General features: G+C 46.9%; 1 protein-coding gene across 1 annotated transcript in view; it reads right to left on the bottom strand.

The window, feature by feature from the left end:
- The window catches only part of TRIM24 (tripartite motif containing 24), an 868,915-nt gene that overhangs the window by 312,919 nt on the left and 534,037 nt on the right, over nucleotides 1-21,959 (bottom strand). The window contains exon 15 of the mRNA XM_085652031.1: nucleotides 20,828-20,960. Within this exon, the coding sequence (XP_085508157.1) occupies nucleotides 20,828-20,960 (133 nt within the window). The remainder of the gene's footprint in view (nucleotides 1-20,827; nucleotides 20,961-21,959) is intronic.

The following is a 21,959-nucleotide window of genomic DNA, read 5'->3' as shown; positions in this document are numbered from 1 at the left end:
ATGGGTGGGGCGGTAAGGAATCTATAACTAACCTATGTTTCTTAAAGATATATCGTTACCGAAGGTAAGTAACTTGTTAATCTGAAAGAAACAGTAAGTTATATATTCCTTGCTGAACAGATACACCAACAATACCAACCCTGGAGGTGTGTCTGCAAACTAACTTCACACCAGGAAGTCCTGGAGAACAGAACGGCCAAAGAAGCTGTCTCTCCCGATTTGGCTGTCCAGACAGTCGTTTTTGGTGAACGTGTGCAGCAATGCCCACGTAGCTGCCTGACAGATGTCATTAAAGTGGACTCCCCGCCCCAAAGCAGTGGTATCTGCCGTCGCCCTGGTGGAATGAGCACGCAGTCCCCCTGGAGGCTCCTTCTTTGCCAAAGAATAGCAGGCTTTGATGCACAGAACGACCCACCTGGTGATGGTCCGTTTGTGCACAGCCCTACCTTGCTTAGCGCCCACGTAACCAACAAAGAGCTGGTTGTCCACCTGGAATCGTTTGGTGCGATCCAAGTAGAAAGAAAGTGCACGTTTAGGATCCAGACGGTGGAGCCTCTCTTCCTCTTTTGAAGGATGCGGAGGTGGAAAGAAGGTGGGGAAAGTGATGGTTTGGCCAATGTGGAAGGAAGTAACTACCTTGGGTAGAAAGGAAGGTCTAGTTCTGAAGACGACCTTGTCCGGATGAACAGCCAGAAAGAGAGGCTTGGAAGAAAGAGCTTGTAGCTCACTCACCCTGCGCGCAGAGGTGATGGCCATCAGGAAGGCAGGTTTCAAAGTTAGAAGCCTGAGAGGACAATTATGTAGCAGCTCAAAGGGAGCGCACAGAAGATATGTAAGAACCAAGTTCCAAGTCCCACTGGGACATTACGAAAGAAACAGGAGGAAAAAGATGAGTAATGCACTTAAGGAAATGATTTACATCAGGGGACTTGAAAGAGAGAAGGCTGATCAGAGCCCTTCCGGGCCAAAGAAAGGAGGAACAAAAGAACCTCAGAAAGAGGGGTGGAAAGAGGATCCACAGCCTTTGCTGTGCACCGTGCCACAAATTTGTTACATCTCCAAGCGTACACCGTCTTAGTGGAGGGACGCCTGGCTGCCAAAATAAGGTCACAGACGTTGGGAGGCAGGTCAAACTAAGTCAACTTCCGCCGCTCAATCTCAGGCAAGGAGGTGGAGGCTGGACAGGTTCGGGTGGAGGACCGCCCCATGCTGCTGCGACAGAAGATTCGAAGAGGCAGTCTGATCAGAGGATCGATGGCCATGTGTAGCAGCTCGGGAAACCAGACTCAATCTGCGCCCAATCCGGAGCCACAAGAATGACTTGGGCCCGGTCGCGCTTGATCTTCTTCAGCACTCTGGGCAGAAGTGGTATAGGCAGAAAGGCGTATAGAAGACCGCAACTCCACTCATGACAAAAAGCGTTGTTAGTGAGTGCCGCCTTGGAAATTCCAATGCGCTGAATTGCTACATTGCGCGTTCTCTTTGGTGGCGTATAGATCTAACCAAGGCTCTCCCCACTGCTGAAAGAGACGTTGCACCACCTACTAGTGAAGATGCCATTTGTGATCCATCATGCACCTGCAGCTGAGTTTGTCCGCCCTGGCATTCAGTGAACCTGCCAGGTGTTGAACCACCAGGGATATGCCCTGATGTTCCAGCCAAGTCTAGAGGCAGAGGGTCTCCTGACATAGGGTCCACGACCCCACACCGCCTTGTTAGTTGCAGTACCACATGGGCGGTGGTGTTGTCCGTGAACACCTGCACTACTCTTCCCCGGACAGAGGGAAGGAATGCTTTGAGTGCAAGACGAATCAACCGAAGCTCCAGAAGGTTGATGTGGAGCCCGGACTCCGCTTGAGACCAGAGGCCTCTGATCTCCGCCTCCCCCATGTGGCAGCCCCATCCCAGAATTGATGCATCGGTCACCACAGTGAACTCTGGTTGGGGAAGGGAGAGGGATCTGCAGTCGACCCAATCCTGGTTCGTTAGCCACCACTGTAATAAGTGTGCAGTCCCCTCCGAGATCTGGATGCAATCGGAGAGGTTCCCCTAATGTTGTGCCCACTTGAACTTCAGGTCCCACTGCAGAGCCCGCATATGCCATCTGGCATGGTCCACCAACAAGATGCGGGAAGCCATCACGCCCAGCAGCCTGACCGAAATGTGGGATAGAGGCTGGAAGATTGGAATCATAGCCCGAATATCCCGGACTCGCTGTTCAGGAGGATAGACCCGAAACTGAGTCGTGTCCAGAACCGCTCCGATGAAAAGGAGCTTCTGAGAGGGAGTCAGGTGTGACTTCAGCATGTTGATGGAGGATCCCAGCATAAGCAGAAGGTAGGCTGTATCCTGGAAGTGGGATACGACAGCCTGGGGTGAGCCCGCCTTCAAACAGCCAGTCGTCGAGGTAGGGGAAGACTGGAACCCCGGATCTGCGACGGATGAGCTGGAACCACAGCCATCACTTTCGAGAACACACGAGGGGCGCTGGTAAGGCCAAAGGGGAGCACGGTAAACTGAAAATGCTCATGGCCTACTGTGAACTGCAGGTAACGCCGGTGGGCCGGCAAGATGTGAAAGTAAGCGTCCTACAAATCCAACGCTACCTTCCAGTCTCCAGGGTCAAGGGCAGACAGGACCTGAGTGAGCATCAACATTTTGAACTTCTCCTTCCGGAGGAAGTGGTTGACGTTCCTGAGATCCAAGATAGGATGCAGGTCCTTGTCCTTCTTGGGCACCAGAAAGTATTGTGAATAGCAACCACAACCTACTTCTGGAGCAGGAACTCGCTCGACGGCTCCCTTGGGCAAGAGAGCCGTAACGTCCTGTTGGAGAAGGGCCAGATGATCCTCCAACATTCGATGGCACTGAGGTGGCATGGCTGGGGAGGTTGTCTCGAAGGGGAGGGAGTAGCTCCTTCGGACTATTTGCAAAACCCACCTGTCCGACGTGATGGTGCGTGAGTGGGGGAGATGATTGCGAATCCTGCTGCCCACTGGCATTTGGTGGTCCTGAAAGGTCGGACAGGGAGGGTTTGGAGGCTGCTGCAGAGGGGGCTGTGGTGGACTGGCCCCTACGTTGGCCCCCAGAGCCACAGTGCTGGTTCCCACGTCCCCAACCGTGCAGATGCTTAACAGTTTGCGCCGGCCTGTGGCTCTGGGCGGGACGTGGCGAGGCACCCCTTCCGTAGCCACGAAAGGGGCGAAAGGCAGACTGCGCAGGGCGGGTGGTGGAGAGGCCCAAGGACCTGGTCATAGCCCGAGAGTTCTTAAAGCGCTCCAGCGCGTTGTCTACCTTGTCGCCGAAAAGGCGACGGCCATCAAAGGGCATGTCCATAAGAGTGAATTGGATATCCCCTGAAAAACCAGTCGACCTCAACCAGGCGTAGCGTTTAAGGGCTCCGATGTGGAAATTGTCCTGCCTAGTGAGTCAGCGGTATCCAGCCCACAGCGGATGGTAAACTTTGCTGCGTCTCTCCCTTCGGCAACTGCTTAAGAGAGCACGGCCCGGGCCTCCTCCGGGGACTGAGGCAGCACTTGCGCATCCATATCACACATGGAGTGGGTATAAAAAACAAGTTACTTACCTGTACACTGTGGTTCTCCAGTATTGATATCTTTCATAGATTCACATGCTTGTATCTTACCAGTCGTCATGGTGGGAGTCTCACAGTAAAGGAAATAAAGAGCAGTAAAAGAAAAAACTGCATAGATAACCATAGACTGTGGTATCCCAGTACCATCATTATGTGGACCAAATGCCAGCCAATGAGACGCCGGCCCCGAGATCAAAATCCCCAGCAGATCTATCATACCTCAGATTTCCAGCCCATAGTGTGAGCCAAGGAAGTAATCAGAGATAAAAAATTGTCTTCCTGAGAAACGGGGAGGCGGGCGGGTCGCATGCGAATCTATGAAAGATATCAATACTGGAGACCCACAGTGTACAGGTAAGTAACTTGTTTTTTCTCCAGTATTGAATCTTTCATAGATTCACATGCTTGTATCTATCAGAATAGAGAGCAGTACTCTTACAAGGAAGCGTTTCCAGGATAGCACCATTTTTTTCCTCAGGCTCCGCTTCCTTATTGTGAGGCGAATATATCCTCTAGAAGACAGAACAGACTATGTCTCAGCATGTACCATAATGTAACATATTATATAAAAATCAAAGACATAGTGAGAACTATCCAATGTAACATTTTAAGAAAAAGCAGCAATTTTTACAAATTGTAAGGTAAATACCTTAATGAAATAGGTGACGTAGCACGGCTTGCCCCACCGCTGAATCTGCTTTCCAAGCTTTGTCCAGACAGCAGTGCCTGGTAAACGTGTGGACATTCTTCCATGTTGCCGCTCTGCAAATATCCGGAAGCGATACTCCCGCAAACAATGCGGCTGAAGTCGCCATTTTTCTGGTTGAGTGAGCTCGAACAGTCGAGTGTAAAGGACTTCCGGCTTTCTTGTGGCACAAAGTAATGGCGGAGGTTATCCATCTGGATATGCTAGTCCTTGACAAATCCAAACCTTTCCTGGGGCCAGCAAAAGCTATTAACAACAGACTTATCTTTCTAAAGGACTTTGTTTTGTCAATATAAAATTTTAAACACCTCTTGACATCCAATGTTTGCAAAGATTATTCCGCTCCAGAAGCTGGGTCTTTAAAATATGTGGGCAGAACAATAGGCCCAATGAGGTGAAAATCCAAAGGGACTTTCGGAATGAATTTAGGGTTCGTTCGTAAGATCACCTTGTCTGTTTTGAACTGAAGAAAAGGCTCTGTGATGAAAAAAGCCTGAATCTCACTGACCCTTCTGGCTGACATCAGAGCCAGGAGTAAAGCTACCTTCCAAGATACAAACTGCAGCTCAGCTTTGTGAATTGGTTCGAAAGGTGGTTTCATGAGTTGTGCCAGGACTGTGTTAAGCTGCCACGGTACTGATGGATGTTTAATTGAACGGAAAACTCTGAACAATCCTTTCAAGAATTCCTTTATCACTCTCTGAGACAACAGAGATCGATGATTTGGTCTTCTGCGATATCTTGAAATGGCAGCAAGATGCACTTTGACAGATGCGTGAGAAAGGCCTGCCTTGGCTAAATGTAATAGATAAGGAAGAACTCGCTCCCGAGAAGAGTGCAAGGGGTGAAGAGATTGTGTCAAACACCATTGGCAAAACCTTTTCCACTTCGCCACATAGGTTTTATTAATGAAAATTGCACGAGAGTGGGAGAGGATATCTCGGCATTCTTGAGTAATGTTTAAGGACTGAAATTTGTGCTCATAAGGTTCCATGCCGACAAGTTCATCGAGGCCAACTGGGGATGAAGAACTTGTCCCCTGTTCATAGAAATCAAATCTTGAATTAGAGGAAACTGCACTCTGGGAGTCACTGATAGGTGAAGGAGCTCCGAGAACCAGAATTGTCTTGGCCATGCCGGGGCTATCAGAATTAAGTGACACGGTTCCGATGTCATTCTGAGCACCTTTAAGATCAGTGGAAACGGGGGAAATGCATATGTGAACATCCCTGTCCAACAAATCTGAAGAGCATTCCCCCAAGATCCTGGCTGAGGGAATCTGCTTGTAAACGGTTTGCATGTTTTGTTGTTTTGATTGGCAAACAGGTCCAGAGCTGGAGTGCCCCATTGTTATTGTTATTTGTAAGGCGCGTTATTACCGTACGGTCCCATAAGCAAAATACTCGAATGAGTTGATCCTGATTCACTTCCCATTCGTGACAAACATTTGCTGATCTGCTAAGCGAATCTGCTCTTATGTTGTGAATTCCGGGAACATGTTGAACTTGCAGAGAGATATTGTGTACTAGAAGCCATTTCCACATTTCTTGAGCTTGCGCTGATAGGGGCTTTGATCTTGTTCCCCCTTGTTTTATTAGATAAAACATCGTTGTTGTGCTGTCTGTTCTGACTAGGACTGGTAAATCGTGAATCCTGGGGAGAAAGGCTTGGAGGCCCAAGAACACCGATTTTAGCTCGGATAAGTTGATGTGCAATTGAGCCTCTTGTTTGCTCCAATGTCCTTGGATTTCCAGGTCTTGGAGGTGCGCTCCCCATCATTGTAAGGAGGCGTTTGTTGCCATTATATAACTGGGAGATTGAGGCTCGAAGATTAGACCTTCCGATAAGTTCTGTCTTATTCCCCACCATGACAGTGCTTTGAGGATTTAAGAAGATCCGATCCTCGTAGAAGCCTTGATGTTGCACCCATTAAAGGTCGAGAAGTTCTTGTAGAGGACGCATGTGAAGCCGACAATTCGGAACTAAGGGGATGCAGGATGACATCAACCCCAACAAGGATTTGAATATCCTTACTGAAGTGGACTTTCTTTTCTTCAGTTGTGAAGTCAGCTTCAAAATCTTCCAGATGCGTTCCTCTGAAGGATACGCTTTTGCTTCGCTTGTTAGCAATAAGGCTCCTAGAAACTGAAGAGACTGGGACGGAATTAGAGCAGATTTTTCCATGTTTATTCGTAACCCCAGAAAGTGGGAGATTCATGCAACATTCCAAGGATTCTCAAGTGTCTTGGTACGATGCACCCTTTATCAACCAATCGTCCAGATATGGACATATCTGATGACCTTGCTGCCTCAGATACACTGCAACCGGCGCCATGCATTTCATGAGCACTCTTGGCGCGGATCGGAGACCGAAGGGTAACACTCTGAATTGGTAGTGGCGCCCTGCCACCGCGAATCTGAGATACAGTCTGTGTTTGACGTGGATTGGAATATGGAAGTATGCATCTAATAGATCTAAAGATGTCATATTCCCCTCTTCTCTGCATCATCAGCATTTCTTGAAGAGATAGCATACAAAAAGATTGTTTCCTGATGAACTTGTTTAAGCCTCTGATATCCATTACCAGCCTCCATTTGTTTGATTGCTATTTCGGTATGAAGAAAAAATGTGAGTAGAATCCTTTCCCTCGCTGTTGAAGAGGGACCTCCTCTATTGCTCCTTTTACAAGAAGAGACAGAATTTCCACCTTAAGGGCCGAGAGATGTTGCTGTTTTCTGTGAATGGAAGGACGGTCTGGTGGTTTGTAGAGGAACTCTAGGGTGTGACCCTGACGAATTATATCTAGCACCCATCTGTCTGATGTTATAGACAGTCGAAGGGCATGTTGACTATCTTGGCCTGCACTTCCGGCTTGAACGGGGTAGCTTTCAGCTATCAGTGCCTGCGAAGCGCAACGGCTCCTGCCATTTATCTGAAAGCCACTGCTGATATATCCATGGCTTTGTCTATGGATTCTGAGGCTGCTCTAGCCCCGTCCTGTAGAATTAGTGTAGCTTCTTTCTTCTTGTCCTCCGGCAGATGTGATAATAGAGAAGCTATATCCGACCACATTTGCCTGTTGAAGCGGCGAATTATGGTGAGCGCATTTGATGCTTTGATAGACGCTGCTGCCATGACTGAAAAGTGTTTGCCTGCTCCATCGAGTTTTCTCCCTTCTTCGTCGGGAGGAGCTGAACATGTAGTCAATGGATTTTTTGATGGTCTTTGTGCTGCTTGCATCACCACAGATTCTGGTCGGAATGACCAATAAGGCATGCCGGAGAAGATTCAGGAGCCCGATACTTCTTTTCTATTCTGGGAACCGAGGCTGCAACGGAGGCTGGATTCCTCATAATTTTCAATCCCTCCTCCCATATATAATTTACCATGGGGATTGTCCTTATTGGTTTTCTAGAGGATTCTTTGAAATCATATAGGAAACACACTGTTTCCTTAACCAGAAGAGGAAGATCGAACCTCTTAGAAGCTTTTTGCATGAGTTAGTGGAATCCCAGGATATCCTCTGGTGGAGATGTCGCCGGAGAGGGTGACAGCGATGGAGAAGATGGGATAATGTATTGGTCCTATTTGTTGCCCACTGGATCGTCTTGAATCAGTTCTCCTTCCTCAGGTTGGTTATCAACCTCGCTGTCAATTAAGTCATCCCTGATTGTAATAACCTTTGGAGTGCGCACCTTTTGCACTGGGGGCAGAGGTTGCACACTCTGAGCCTTCGTGACAGGTTGCGGCTTACTTGTGTGTCCAAGGAAGAGGCATTAGCTTCAGGGAAGCGACGATAGTAATCGTTGATCATGCTCCTGAGATCCGATACTAGTGATAATGGCATCTACACAGACTCTTCTCCAACACTAGGGGCGTTATCCCCCTCCTCCTCATAGTCGTAGGATTGTTGAAAAGACTCACATGTTTTTTTAAACTGATAGAGGTCGATCTTTAAAAGGGAAATCCTCCTGCACTTCTTGATATTCCTCCTCATCTGTGTCCTGACTCTTAATTTTCAGTTGGGAGGGACTGTATGCAACCCCATATGGACTTTCCTCTTCAGACTCCATCTCAAGAAGATTTGACTGAGGAAGTGGAGAACTTTTTGTCCAGGAAACAAATTCTGAATTACCTGATCTCTCCGTCGACGGGCTGGAAACCTCTTAATAGAGATAGTCGTCAGCGATCTTGAAATTGGAGATTTAAAAGTTGTCGTCGACAGAGCGACCGTCGACAAAACCAACGACGGTATCAAATAAATAGTTGACTTCGCAATCGCCGTCGACGAGGCTGTCGTCGTCGACGCTACAGTCGTCAACGCCTTCATAGACGAAATGGTCGTAGATACTCTTATCTTCGTCGACGGATCCGACGACGGAGCCCTCATATCTGAGGACTTTTTGAGAGGAGTATGAGGCAGTGAGGAAGATTACTTATTGTCCTTAGATTTACAGATTTTTTGTTTCTTCAAATCAGATTTTGCCTCAGAAGGCACTCCTTTGCATTTTGAAGAGGAGTGAGCCTTAGAATCATCCTCTGAGTCAGATTCTGAAGTGGCCTTTTTCTTTTGGAGCCAAAACAACAAACGTGCCTCTCTATCTTCAGGTGTCTTTGCCGAAAATGTTCTATAATATTTGCACTCCTTAGGGACATGCTTTGGATGAAGGCAGTATAAACAATCTTTGTGGGGGTCATCAGAGAAGAGTCTGGCCTTCCCACAAGATCTACAGGATCTGAACAGCCTCTTAGAGCTTTCAGACATATTGAAGTACACTGAAGAAAAACAATACCTCAGTTCCAGAAGGAAATGCTGTAAAATACAGGTCAAAAGTTCATCCAAGGGAACAAACTGAGCAAAGCTCAGGGAGACTTTTTCTCACACGACGGCGGTTGGAATTCTGAGGTATGATGGCTCTGCTAAGAATTGTGATCTCAGGGCTGGCGTCTCATTGGCTGGCATTGGGTCCACATGATGATGGTACTGGGATACCAAAGTCTATGGTTATCTATGGTATCTATGCAGTTTTTTCTTTTAATCAGACCCTCCAGGATTTCGCGATTTCGCGGTTTGCCGCGAAATCGGCACTTTTGTAAAAATGCCGCGATTTTTACAAAAGTGCCCGCGAAATCGGCACTTTTGTAAAAATGCCGCAATTTTTACAAAAGTACCTGCGAAATCGGGATGATGTTCTGCCCCCACAGGCAGAGGCGCAACTAGAGCCAAATTTCTTTACACTTCTCTCAGAAGTTCGATCCCAAAAAATGTGTTCAGTTCTTCAATTCTGTTTCTCACTTCTGAAATGTCTGTAATCACTTACATTACTCAGGGTTTCCTTTCTGCATTGACCCTACCCGGACTCCGCCGTTCACCTCGATGTTTATTGGGGTAGAGAGGGCAACTGTATCGTAATAGTGAGCTAGACAAAAATACACATTAATTTATTTCTCATTTAGTATCTCAGAAACCATCTCGTGCCACCACCGCACATGAGCTGGCCATAAAACTGCCTCTGTTCTCTGAGACTTCTTTAATTGAACTCGTACAAAGTATGCTTTCAGTCCTGTTTAAAACACAAGTACTCAAATTGCAAAATTCTGTCAGGACCCTTTAGCTAGCCTACTTTAATAGTAAATTAGAGAAAACGAGGCATGTCTGCACTCGAAAATTGCATGCATCGGATTTCTGTGAAACTTCACTATAATAGAAAAGGTTTTAAACGTAACTCCTGAAACAATTCAAGGCATCTCATTGGCTGGAAAGGGCAGTGTCGGTTCCCTCCAAAGAGAGGCTCTATTTTGCGAACAAAGGCGCATTGTGTTAGAGCAATAAGCAACTCAGACCAGGGAACTCCCTTCATTATTGCATCTCAAACAGCCTAAATTTAAAGTGTCCTTCACAGATCGCGAGGTTGTTTGAACCCCTGTACAAAAGGTGACATAAATCCTACAAATGGATTTCTGATGCATTGGTCGTTGCAGGAAATCTCTGCTCCATGTAGTCTGTAGAAAGGATGTAAGCACGTTAGGTTTCAGGGGGAATATCACTGCCTCCACTAACTCGCTTTTCCGGACATGCCTGTTGGACAACAACAACAAGAAGCAGGAAGTGGGATAAGGGAGGGGGTAGGGGAGAGAGGCACGCAGGCTGTAAATGGTAAGCACTTTCGCGGCCGCTTTGATGTTCTCAGTGGCCGCGCGGCTCACTGAGAACATCAAAGCGGCCGCGAAATGTACACGCAGGCTGCCAGGATTTTTTACAAATATTCTTCCCTTCTGCAAATCAGGAAATTAGCTTTAGGATGTGGGAAGAAGAAACCAGAATCATTTTGGGCTTTAAAATAAATGGGCAGTGGTAGGATTTCAAAAGGTTTGCATACTAATAAAGTCAGTTATTTTTCTCACAGTGGACCTTCTCGGACCTGCTCAACGGGCCATGGCCTGTCCACGAAAGCGGTGTCCAGCCACCCTCAGACTTTCAGGCGAGAAAAGGGTTAAGGATGTGCCAAACACCGGTCCCGCAATGAGTCAAAAGGTGTGATAACAGCTACCAACCTATACTAAAGCAAATGGAGAATTGCATTTCCAAAGGATAACAGCCTTCACCTGTGAGCTGCTTCCTCTGTTCCATATTCCAGGTTGCCTATACAAAGTGGAATACTCTGCTAAAAGTTTCCATTGATTTAAGGCTGAAAATGAATGATTATGAGTAAAATAAAGTGCCGCAAAAATGCCGCTAAATTTCCATATTTGTGCCGCTAAATTTCCATATTTGTGCCGCTAAATTTGCGAATCCATGCCGCTATATCCTGGGGGGTCTGTTTAATGCTATTTGTTTCCATTACCGTGAGACTCCCACCATGACGACGGGAATTATACAAGCATGTGAATCTGTGAAAGATTCAATACTGGAGAATGGCCCAACAGTTTGCGGTGTTTACCGCCTGCAGTCCCAAGCTGGAGGAAGAAAACATCTTCCCGAAGATGGTCCACCTTTTTGGATTCCCCATCAGGTGGAGCAGTAGGGAATGCACCCTTGGAGGTGGAGGCTTGGACCACCAAGCTTTCAGGGCTGGGGTGTTGGGAGAGGAAAGTGGGTTCGCCCGGAGCCCCTGTGTTGGACCAGGTGCCCAAAAGGAAGTCCGTCAGGGCTTCATTAAACGGCAGCAGGGGCTTTGAAGAGCTCGCTGCCGGTTGAAGCACCTCTGTCAGGAGGTTAATCCTGACTGCCACCGTAGGTAGCTCGAGGTGGAGAGCCTCGGCAGCCCTATGCAACAACGCTGCGTACAACGCTCCCTCCTCCGTAGCCACGGTAGGAGGAAACTGTGAGAAGTTGGCCTGGTATATGCTGCCCACTAATGAAAGTGGGCACCTTGTACCAGTCCAAATGACCCTTATGATGTACGAGGTGAAAGATAACCTCTAGAAAGCTATCCTAGTGGTAACTGTGGAGAGCAGCCTTCAGGCTTAATCTTTAAGGAATGTAAATCAGCTTGTTTTACCAGAATATCACCTCCTGAATGACTAAATGAAGGAGAACCACACAGTAGTTATATAAAAATATGTATTTATTAATATAACACTCTACTATCCTCTACACGAGGATAGAACACAAAGCACACAATACGAGATCAATAGAACAGTTGTAAGTAGCACAATACACAGTGGGCTTCAGGGGGGAGACCAAACCATATACTAAAATAGTGGTAAAACAATCACGACTTAACTTGACACAGTGCCTAGTGCACGTAGAATCGCTGGGACCTCAAGGAACTACCCAAGGTGATGACACAGGGAGCCCACGGAGGACGGGTGCAGTGAAAAAACAAGACCACGTGCTCCATACAACTCTATGGGAAAGTTGTGGTTGGAAAGTTTAAGTTTAAGGACCCTTCTAGGAGGACTTCGAGAGAACCCTTTGGATACCGTAGTACCAGAGTTACCTATCCCAGAGGAGCCGGGTGCATAGGTCTGAAGTGGCCTCGAAAACTCTTGTCGTTCTCAATGGAACGCTGTGAAGAAGTACTGCTACCGTGAAGGTGAAAAGGGTCCGGTGGAATCCAAGCCTGGATTCTAGAAGGAAGGAACCTGAAAGCAGATGGGACAGAGTCTGGGTCACTTCAGAGTGACCAGGGGATCAGGAGACAAATGCCACCAATGTCGGGTGCTTCAGGTGCAAAGAAGGGATGCCTTACTCTGCAGCCACGAGGACCCGGAGAAATCGAGGACGACCAGGAGCCGGAGGTGAGCTGTCCCACGAAGGATGTCGAGTGCTGAGGGGTCTGTGTCCGGCAGGAGCACAAACAAGCCTTAGCAAAAGCAACCCACGCAGGAAGGTCAAGCAGGTTACAGTGTGGACCAGCAAGGTCCAGGGGACTCTCCAAGCAATGGGGAGTCAGGGCACGTCTGGAGCAACCAGGAAAGCCCACGAGAAATCAAGATGACCCTCAGGAGGACCCACAGGCCGAATTACCAGGAGTCGCAAGGGAACCTCGAGCAAGACTGCAAAGCACCAGCCCACGGAGCACTCGGTGCGGTCAGGCCGAAGTTCTTTGGTGCAAACTCAGGGTCAGGACTACACGGAGTCCAATGCACAAGCTCGGGAATCACCAACAAGCATATGCAACTGCAAATGGACGTGGTGCACAGGGGTTTGGGATATGCAGTCCCCACATGGGATACTTGTCTCAAACTTGGTGAGAGGCAGATCGACCTCAAGGATCTTCGGAAACCCACCTCCCGTGTTGCTGAAATCTTCAGAGTCCACAGGAGCTCAGGAGCAGCAGACCGGTCAGTTGAAGTTCGGTGCCTGCGAATGCAAGGGAGTGACTCCTTCACTCCAAGGGAGTTTCTTCAGTTGTCTTAAGTGCACCACAGGTCCTGCACGGAGCCTGTATGGAGCAAAGGCACACACTTTGGACGGAAAGGGGGACTAAGTCGAGCCCAGTCGAGGTCCAGCGAAGTCCAACGTGTCCAGACGGTCGAAGGTCAGTGGTTTCTTCTTGTAGAATCTTGTCCACGTAAAATCTAAAGTCTTACAGCCAGGTATAGCCCTTTTGTACCCACGGGAGAGGGTTGGACAGATTCAGGGGATCCTCCTAGGAGAGGGGCAGGACAGAGGGGTGGCTACATCCATGTCCTTAGTCCAGTTTCGCGCCAGAGCAGGAGCCAATGGCTCCCAGAACTGGTTTGAGCTGGACTATGCACAGGGACAGCAAGTGTGGCCCAAGTGCAGACTTTCAGGCAGTCTCAGAGTGCACCCACCAGCCCAATACACTAAATCCTGTCTGGGAGGTGATCACACCTCCCTGTGACAGGATGCCTATTGTGCTGCCTTCCTCTGCTCGAGCTGTGCTCAGCAGCAGGAGGGCAGAAATGTGTCTCTGGTCGGCAGCATCCATTTTGTGCTGTCCGTGTCAAGAAGACTGGCACCGGTTAGATCAGTGAACCCACGAAGCTTGCTTCAGAAGGGTGGAATCATACCTCCCACACCAGTTACTAGTGTGGAGGTACGATTCCAAGGTGTTTGATACCAAACAAGATCTGTTTCTACGCAGCGTTTTCAAGATAGCACTTACTGTGAGGTTATAATGCACCTCTACCTATATGTCCATCTGAGTCACAGACAACCCGGGAGAAAGGTCTCCGAAGGCTGCAGAGAGGCTCTGCTCATGCAGGGGCACCCTCTCATAAAACCCAGCACCCTGCCTTCAGGATTGTTAAGGCCTGCTATAGGGGTGACTTACCAGCAAAACACCAGGCAAAAAAGTGGGGTAACCATGCAGTCGGGTCCTCCCTTCCTACAGAGACAACATGCCAAGGTCTGGTGGGGTATCCAGACCACTGGCTTCCCCCAGTTCCTCTCTCCAGTAGGGGTTCATACCCTAACTGGTCGGTTTAAGGGTCCCCAGACCCCCTCTTCCAGTCCTCCTCACCCTCCTCTGGCTGCCAATCTGGTTTCAAAGAGCCAGGGTAGAACAGGGGCACAAAAGTACCTGTCGGCGCTGGGTCCGGCTTCGTGTCTATCCCAAGGTGGTGGCCAGGGTCGACGTCGGCTGGTGACACAGCCGATGCCGGCTGCGGACGTGGTGCTGGTGGAATCGGCGCCGGGGAGGCATAACAAGGTCGACCGTCACCGATCCAGGCCTGGATCCAAGGGGACCCTGCGGTGCAGAGGACGAGGCTGCCCGTGTCGAAGGCCGAGTGTCACCAGCCGAGTCCGCAGGGCCCGGAGGCGCGCCGGCAGAGTCGGGCTGCCCAAAGATGGCGCACATCGCTTCTTAAACCTGACGAAGCTGGGCAGGGGGTCGCTCCAGGTCAGGGGCGGAAAACCCAGAGCCAACCCTTCTGGCTCCGCATGTGGAGCCGCGGGAGGGGCATCACCCGCATCCCTCTTCGTATTGGCCGAGGGACGGGGAGAAGTCGAAGAGCGACTATGCTTCTCCGACTTCTTGTGCTTTGACTTACCTGACCCAGAGTGCGAAGATTTGGACGAAGAATGGTGGTGGCTCCGCGACCAGTCCCTCGACCTCCTACGCGACCGGGACCTCGAACGACGCTGAACAGACTGCCGGGCCTCGAGAAGCTTTCGGGACCGCTCCAGCAAAGACTTGGGATTCATGGTACGGCAGTCGGAGCACAACTTGAGGTCGTGGTCGCGCTCCAGGCAGAATAGGCACATGCCGTGCGGATCCGTCACCAACATCAGTCGGCTGCAGGAACCGCAAGCCTTGAAACAGCGCTTCCCTCGTGCACCAGGAGTCTATGGACTCAAAAAATGATGTTGACAAACGTCGAGAAAAAGTCAGTCAAAAAGTGACTGGGGATACCACTCTCTCCGTGTCTGCGCTTGCTGGTGCGGAAAAAGAAAGAACTGACGTCAGCGCTCGAGGGCGGCGTCTATGTAGCTACTAGGACGTCATCCCGGCAACCACGACACCAACGACGAACGCGGAGTTGATCAACGCCAGACGCGCAGGGGTACTGCTGATGAAAAACTTTCCGGAGCCAGTCTGATGCCTGGGGGTAATTCTAAGCTAAGGAATCTATAACTAACTGTTTCTTTCAGACACATAAATTCGACATGGCAAAATAATATACAAATGGAAGGAACAAGAGTCCATAATGCAATTAGGGTAGCCATTTGATCATAATATGTGAATTCCCTTTTTTTTATGAAGCAGTACAAGGGATCAGTCTGATTTCACGGGGTAAGAATTCCAAATGTTTTGGGGGCAATACCGGAGAAGGCTCTGTTGCAAGTTTTCTTTTTATGGAATATCTGTGGTTTTAGCAGAAAGGAGCTGTTACTTCTAGAGCATCTGTCTCCGCCAGATAGTTCTAATTTTTGTGCCAAGTATTTTGGTGTGTGGCTTTAAGAGTCATTCAAGCGAACTTTAGTTGTATTCTTGCCTTAAAAAGGTAGCCCGTTTTGGGATTTTAGATCCGGAGAGATGGGTTTGTTTCTTTTAGTTCCAGTGACGATTCTGGCAACAGCATTAAGCGAGGTCTTAGAGGCACCAGCGTGGTTCTAGGGAGTTTACAAAGAGTTGCACTTCCATATTCCAATCTTGGAATGCCTCAGGGTTGGACCGCTGATTTGAAATCGTCATGATAGAGGAAAGGTTTTAATTTCCTTAGAATGTTCATTTGGTAGTTTGCTCCTTTGGTGGCAGAACGGATGTGCTCCTGCATGAGTACTTGTCTAATGCGAATTCCCAGAGATTTTGCGGAATCAATGTGAGGATAGCAGTTGAGGGCCATTATATGCTTCATTCATAAATCAATCTTGGATTTGTGATTGGGTGGGGCGATGAAGAGGGATTATGTTTTGATAGCGTTTAGTTTTAGATGGTTATGTGTTAGCCAGTTATACCTATTTTGTAGAGCTGTACTGAGGGACCTGATGTTATCTGAGGGGGGAGGAGATTTTCAAATACAGTTGGGTGTCTGTGTACATGTGATATTGAATGTTTGAAGCTTTCAAGGAATCTGCTAGAGGCTCCATGACGAGGCTGAAGAGAGTAGGTGAAAGAGGACCCTTGTGGAACCCGTAGGGTGACCGATGTAGCAAATGACTGATTGATTCGCCTTAACTCTTTGGAATCTGTTGTGGAGGAATGAAGTGCGCCAGTCTAGTACGGTTACTGACAGCCCCATCCTATCTTTCAGTAAATCTAGTAAACTGTTGTGTTGAACAGTATCAAACGCTGAAGAAAGGTCAAGGAAGATGAGAAGGCACGCTTCATTTTTATGCAGCATTTTCAGAACGTCTTTAACTATGCGTGTGAGCGCTGACTCAGTGCTGTGGCCATGACAGAAGCTAGACTGGAATTGGTCTAGAAGTTGGAATTGACCTATTTTGTTGCAAAGTTGGACCTGCACACAGTTCTCTGGAGCTTCCCCAGGGTGGTAATGTTGGAGATGGGCCTGATTTTGTTAAGGTCCAAGCCTTCTGCATCAGGTTTTTTTTAGTATGGGGGTTACCTGCCCTACTTTTAGACAATCTGGGATAGTGACTTGGTGAAGAGAGGCATTAACTATCTTTTTTGCAGAGTGGGAGTAGAGAAGATTTGATCTTCCTGACAATGTTAAGAGGTAACACATCTATGAAGTGATTCAAGGGTTTCAATGCTGTACGAAAGTTGTGGATGTCGCTTCAATGAGGGATGTGAATGAATGCCAAAAAGCAATGTTTTTGAGGGAATGCCCTGTGCGAACCCCAGACTCAATTATCGATTAAGGGGGCGGACTGGTTTGAGGAATGATCGGAAGGAGCAATCTTGCTGTCTGCAGATCATCCTCAATTTTTTTTGTTTTGCTCTGGAAGAAGGAAGCAAAATCATAGCATTTTGGAAGAATTTTTGACCCATTGCAAGAAGGATTGGGATGATTGATCAATTGTTGTTTGACAAGTTCAGAAAGTTTTTTAAGACTGATTTTGGTTAGTTCCAGTTGGGTTTTGTAGAAATTAGCTTTCAAACTTCTAACTCGTTTATTGTAGGTGTTCCTCACCGATCGTAGGTTTTTTAGGTGATCAATGGATGGCGAGGATCTCCAAGCTTTTTCTGCTAGTCTCAGGTTGCGTCTTTCCGCATTCAGGCTGTCGTTGAACAAAGGTTCAGAGTCTTTGCTAGATATTCTTTTTACTTGTAGGGGCATAACTTAGTCAAGAATGTTCAAGATGGAAGTGTTGTAGTTATCAGTGAGAAAGTTGACTTCTGCCATGTCCACTAGGGGGGAGCGGCGGGGAGAGGGGCAAAGGGGGCAGGGGTGTCAGAAAACTGTTCATGAGGGCAGTCAGGTCATTAGGGTTAGGTTCCACACTTGAGGAAGGAAATACGGCGGTAACCTGATCGATCCCAAGGGGCAATGGATTCAAGTTTGAATGTTGTTCCTTTTCGCAATGATTAAGACAAGGTTTCACCCTTGATGTGAATATGGGTGTCACAGATTTGGAACAGCTTGAGGTATGACAAAGGGTTTGAAGCTGTTCACAGCATGGTCATTCAGATCATTTGAGTGTAGGTTGTAGTCTCCCAGGAAGATCTGGATAGCTTGCTGATCAGTGTTGGTTGAAATTATTTCTATGATTTGTTCAATGAAAGGTGGTTGTCTCCCAGGGTATGGTAGACTGCATGAAGTTTGCCAAAGGGTCAGTTGTTACTAGCAATATCGATGCCTAGGTATTTGCAAGAAGGAAGAGTAGCAGTTTTGACTGTTTCATGACAATGGTGTTACAGAAGATGCAGGCTACCCCATCACCTGGTCTGTTTGCTCTCTCCAGCCTAATGCTACCGTGACTTAGGGGGACCTGGGAGGTCTGGTATAGAAGCAGAGGCATCATTAAGCCATGTTTCTGTGAGAATAAGGATGTCCAACTCATGAGTGAAAATGTGGTCAGAATTATTTGGCGCGTGTCTAGCTGCGGATCTTCAGTTTAGGAGCATGCATTTAAGATGAGTAAAGGCATTAGCTAAGGGAGACTGATGTTAATGTGCTTAAGATTGTTTTCGTCAAAGGCTCTAGAATAATGCATATGTTCTCTATGTGGATTAGCAGTAATAGTTTGGATTTGGGCCCCAATATCAGTTTCGGAATTTGAGGGGTTATAGGAGATGAGGACGGCTTGAATGTCAGTCAGTAAGTTGCTAAGTCAATCTGAAAGGCTGAGAGGGGGCATTCAGGAAGGGTATGGTTCTCCAACTTAGAAGAGGATGGTGAGGGAGGTGGGAGGGTGGTCTAGAGTAGAAGTTAGCGGATTGTGCATGGGTATCCGTAGAGATCAATGGGAACCTGTTGGGCCTTTGAATGCCCACCAGCTCTGCGGTGATGGATGTGAGGCTCCGTAGATCTTCCTTGAGTTGACGAAGGTTAAGTGAGATCTCATCTAGTCTGGATTCCAGAGAGGCATGGAAAGGTGTGGTCTTGGTGGAAGGGCATGGGCCGGTAGATGATGGGAAGGCAACAGTAGTGTTTAAGAAATGTTGCTGGGCAAGGAGGTCCAGCAGAGAATCCGTCTGTGTGGACTTAGGCGGTAGCAGGGTAAGGAAGTGGTTCGAATGCTGAGCGGGCGTCATAAGAGACGCAATGTTAGTGGTGATAGGGGACTCAGATGCCAAAGGGCTGTTTTCCTGTTATTACTGAACCGAAGCAAGGAACATAGGATACTTCATTGTGCTAGTCTTTTAGCGAAGATGAGATCCCTTGTAATAGTCCCCTTATTAGAGCTGAAATATGGGTAGGAGATAAGTGTTTCTGGGTGAGATTTGAGGAATCTATGTTTAAGTCTATTAGAGGCATTCTTAGTGAGATTAGGAGGGTACTTAATTATGTAGGCATTACATCATGTTGGTTCTAGTTTAATATCTATTACTCCTGGCGAATTATGGCCCATATTGCGCAAAGAGATAGGTTAACCAGGGAGGAGGGTTCCAGAAATGAACCATGGCGTACTTCGGTTAGAGCTTTTTTTCTGTGAAAAGTGAACAGTGTTAGTATTCTTCCCTATTTATTTTTTCTTTTCCTCTTTTCTTTCCATTTTTAACCGCTTATATTTTGCCTTCCTTTTTTCCTTCCTTTCTTAACCTCTGCCTTTTTTTTTCCTATTCATTGTTTTTCCCTTTTTCCTTCCCGCTTCTTCTTACTGCCTTCCTTCTCGCTTTATCCACCTTTTCCCATCTTTCCTTTCAACCTTTTCTTTCCTGGGGCAGATGGGTAGACCTTATAAATGAAGCAGGAAAAGAGTAAAGAAAAAAAAAGTAGTCCTCTGTTTAATTTCCAGGTGGGTACGGCCAGATCGGTCATCTTAAATTAGGTCCTCTAGTCTGAAATGAACAGGGAAAGTCAAAATGACCGGGGATAGTCATTAACAATGAGTTGGCCCTTCACTCGAGTCACATCAATCCTTAAACCCAGGCAGAACTCCATCCCTGGCAAGTTCAGCGACGCTCCAAGCGATTTATTTAAATGCCCTTTACATTTAGTTGAATATTTTTACCTTTTGTTTTTCTTTAATTCTCTTTTTCTTTTAGCGCATGCTACAAAGAAAACTACCAGCTTTTTTCTTTTTTTTTTTTTTTTTTAAAAGAAGGAAGGAAGGGCTATTTTTGATGCCAATACCCTCCGCCACAAAGGTCCACAGAGATCAGACTCACAGTCTACAGTGCTGGTGTAGTTGATGACTAGATAAACTTAGTGGCCATGTAGGAATCAATATTGCTTACCTCAACAGCTTTGAACTGCACCTATGCACCAAGTACTTTAACCTGTGCTTCCTATGCCATCTGTGTTACAACTCTGCTCCTTCCTAGTGAGCAGTGTATCTGAGATGGCAGCAATCATGTTTTATGAGTGCTTTGTGAATGCAGGATAAAAATGTTTTTTGTGAGTTACGTTGAAAATCGTACCGCTGTAGCTGTAAGAGCAGAGTGAGACATATGCTAGTATGAGTGGTGTGCCTATATGGGGCAGTAGAGGGGGGGGTCTCTATATGTTATGTATGTGTGCATGCAGTTTACAAGGACACACATACTGGCTTTCGTTCTGCTTTTTAGGGTTGGCTTTGACTTGTAGAAATGCAGTGCAAGGAATGGGAATACAACAGTGTGTGTCTGAGAACAGTAGTATGATTGGATATGGCAAATGCAAACTATGTCGAAGAAGGTTGAGGAGTGTCGGGGCAGCTGACAGACTGAGATGTCACATTAGTGAGGGGGCCTGGTTAATTTGCTTGTGTGATGGCCTGATCTATTCCTGTACAGTGTTTAGACTTTGATCAACTTTCACATGCAATTGTTTTCCCTGTTAAAAATACGGCCACTCAGGTGCAATACTCCTAGCGTTCCGAAGAAGTTGGCGCATGAGCAGTTATCTATATTCTTGCCCGACAGAGGGTGCTTGGTGATATGTTAAGACCAAAAATGTCAATAAAAACTGTTTGCCCTAAATATAGTACTTCTAATGCAGGACACTGCACAGAAAATATCTGTTATGATAAAACACAACAGAATCAGCATATTCTCACCCGCTGGTCTATCGGTGGTAGATTTGCAACTGTTGCAGGTTTCCTTTTATCAGGATTCTGAGCTGGATCGTCACAATCATATTCAACCTCCGGCGTGGATAGGTCTCGACAGAAAGTGCAGATCCATTCCCCACTGAGTCAAAATTAAATGAAAAAATATAGGTTAATTTTAATATGTAACCTCTTTTCTTAATAAACTACTCGCAATGCAACTGTGCGTGACAGAATATCCTCTCTACCAATAGAAACCTTAAACGGCCTCCCTCAGATATCTAGCGGATAGACACACCATCGGGTTTCCAAGCATTATATCGTACAATACTGATAAGCTCTACAGAAACCAGACTTATTCTTCAGCAAAACATTTCCGCTTTCGTTGCAAGTCTAGAGTTATGCACAGTAGGACACGTAACGGAATAGAGCTGTTAACTGGCATTACAAGTAATGTAGGAATAGCAAATCCAGGTTTGTATTTTCACACATTTAGACAGAAAAACTGACAGAATCCAGGCAGTTTCTCGGATGACATCCAGGAAAAACTAGAGGGAACCAGTACATAGTGGTCATTTTCAACAACATTTCCCTGACCAGCATTACTCCCTACCCACTAGAAGCTTCCTTTTTTCATTTATGAACACGAAGAACAAACCAACAGAAAACAGAGGGTAAAGTATTGCTCCCAAGACATTTATGCTGGTTAAAGAAATGATACTTGTTTTCCTCCACTCAAAAGCACTGAACTGTCTCACAAACATGTGGCATCCTGGAGCACTTTTTAATATATATATCTCTCTTCAGTAGAAAATCTCATTTTAAAATATGAATAAACGTCTTTGCAGACTGATAAAAGCTAAATGAGCTGAATGTTGTTTATTTAAATTTTTTAAGAAGACAAAAAGACAAAACGTCCCGACTTGGCACACCCGTGATTCAGTTTATTAAATTAACTCTTTCAGCCACAGCTAATCGATTCTCCTTTTCTTTATTATTAATGCCAAGTTTTTCAAGAATACATAGTGTTCTTGGTCACACTACATCAAAGTTTCGAACTTCAATTACCCATAAATAACAAAACCCATTATTGTTCTGATCTTCAACTATCCATATGTAACAAAACCCAATGCATTTTGGG

This window comes from Triturus cristatus, chromosome 4_1 (assembly GCF_964204655.1).
Source record: "Triturus cristatus chromosome 4_1, aTriCri1.1, whole genome shotgun sequence".
NCBI classification, from domain to species: Eukaryota; Metazoa; Chordata; class Amphibia; order Caudata; family Salamandridae; genus Triturus; species Triturus cristatus.
The sequence above is the reverse complement of the archived record's forward strand: the minus strand, read 5'-3'. Positions and strand labels throughout refer to the sequence as shown.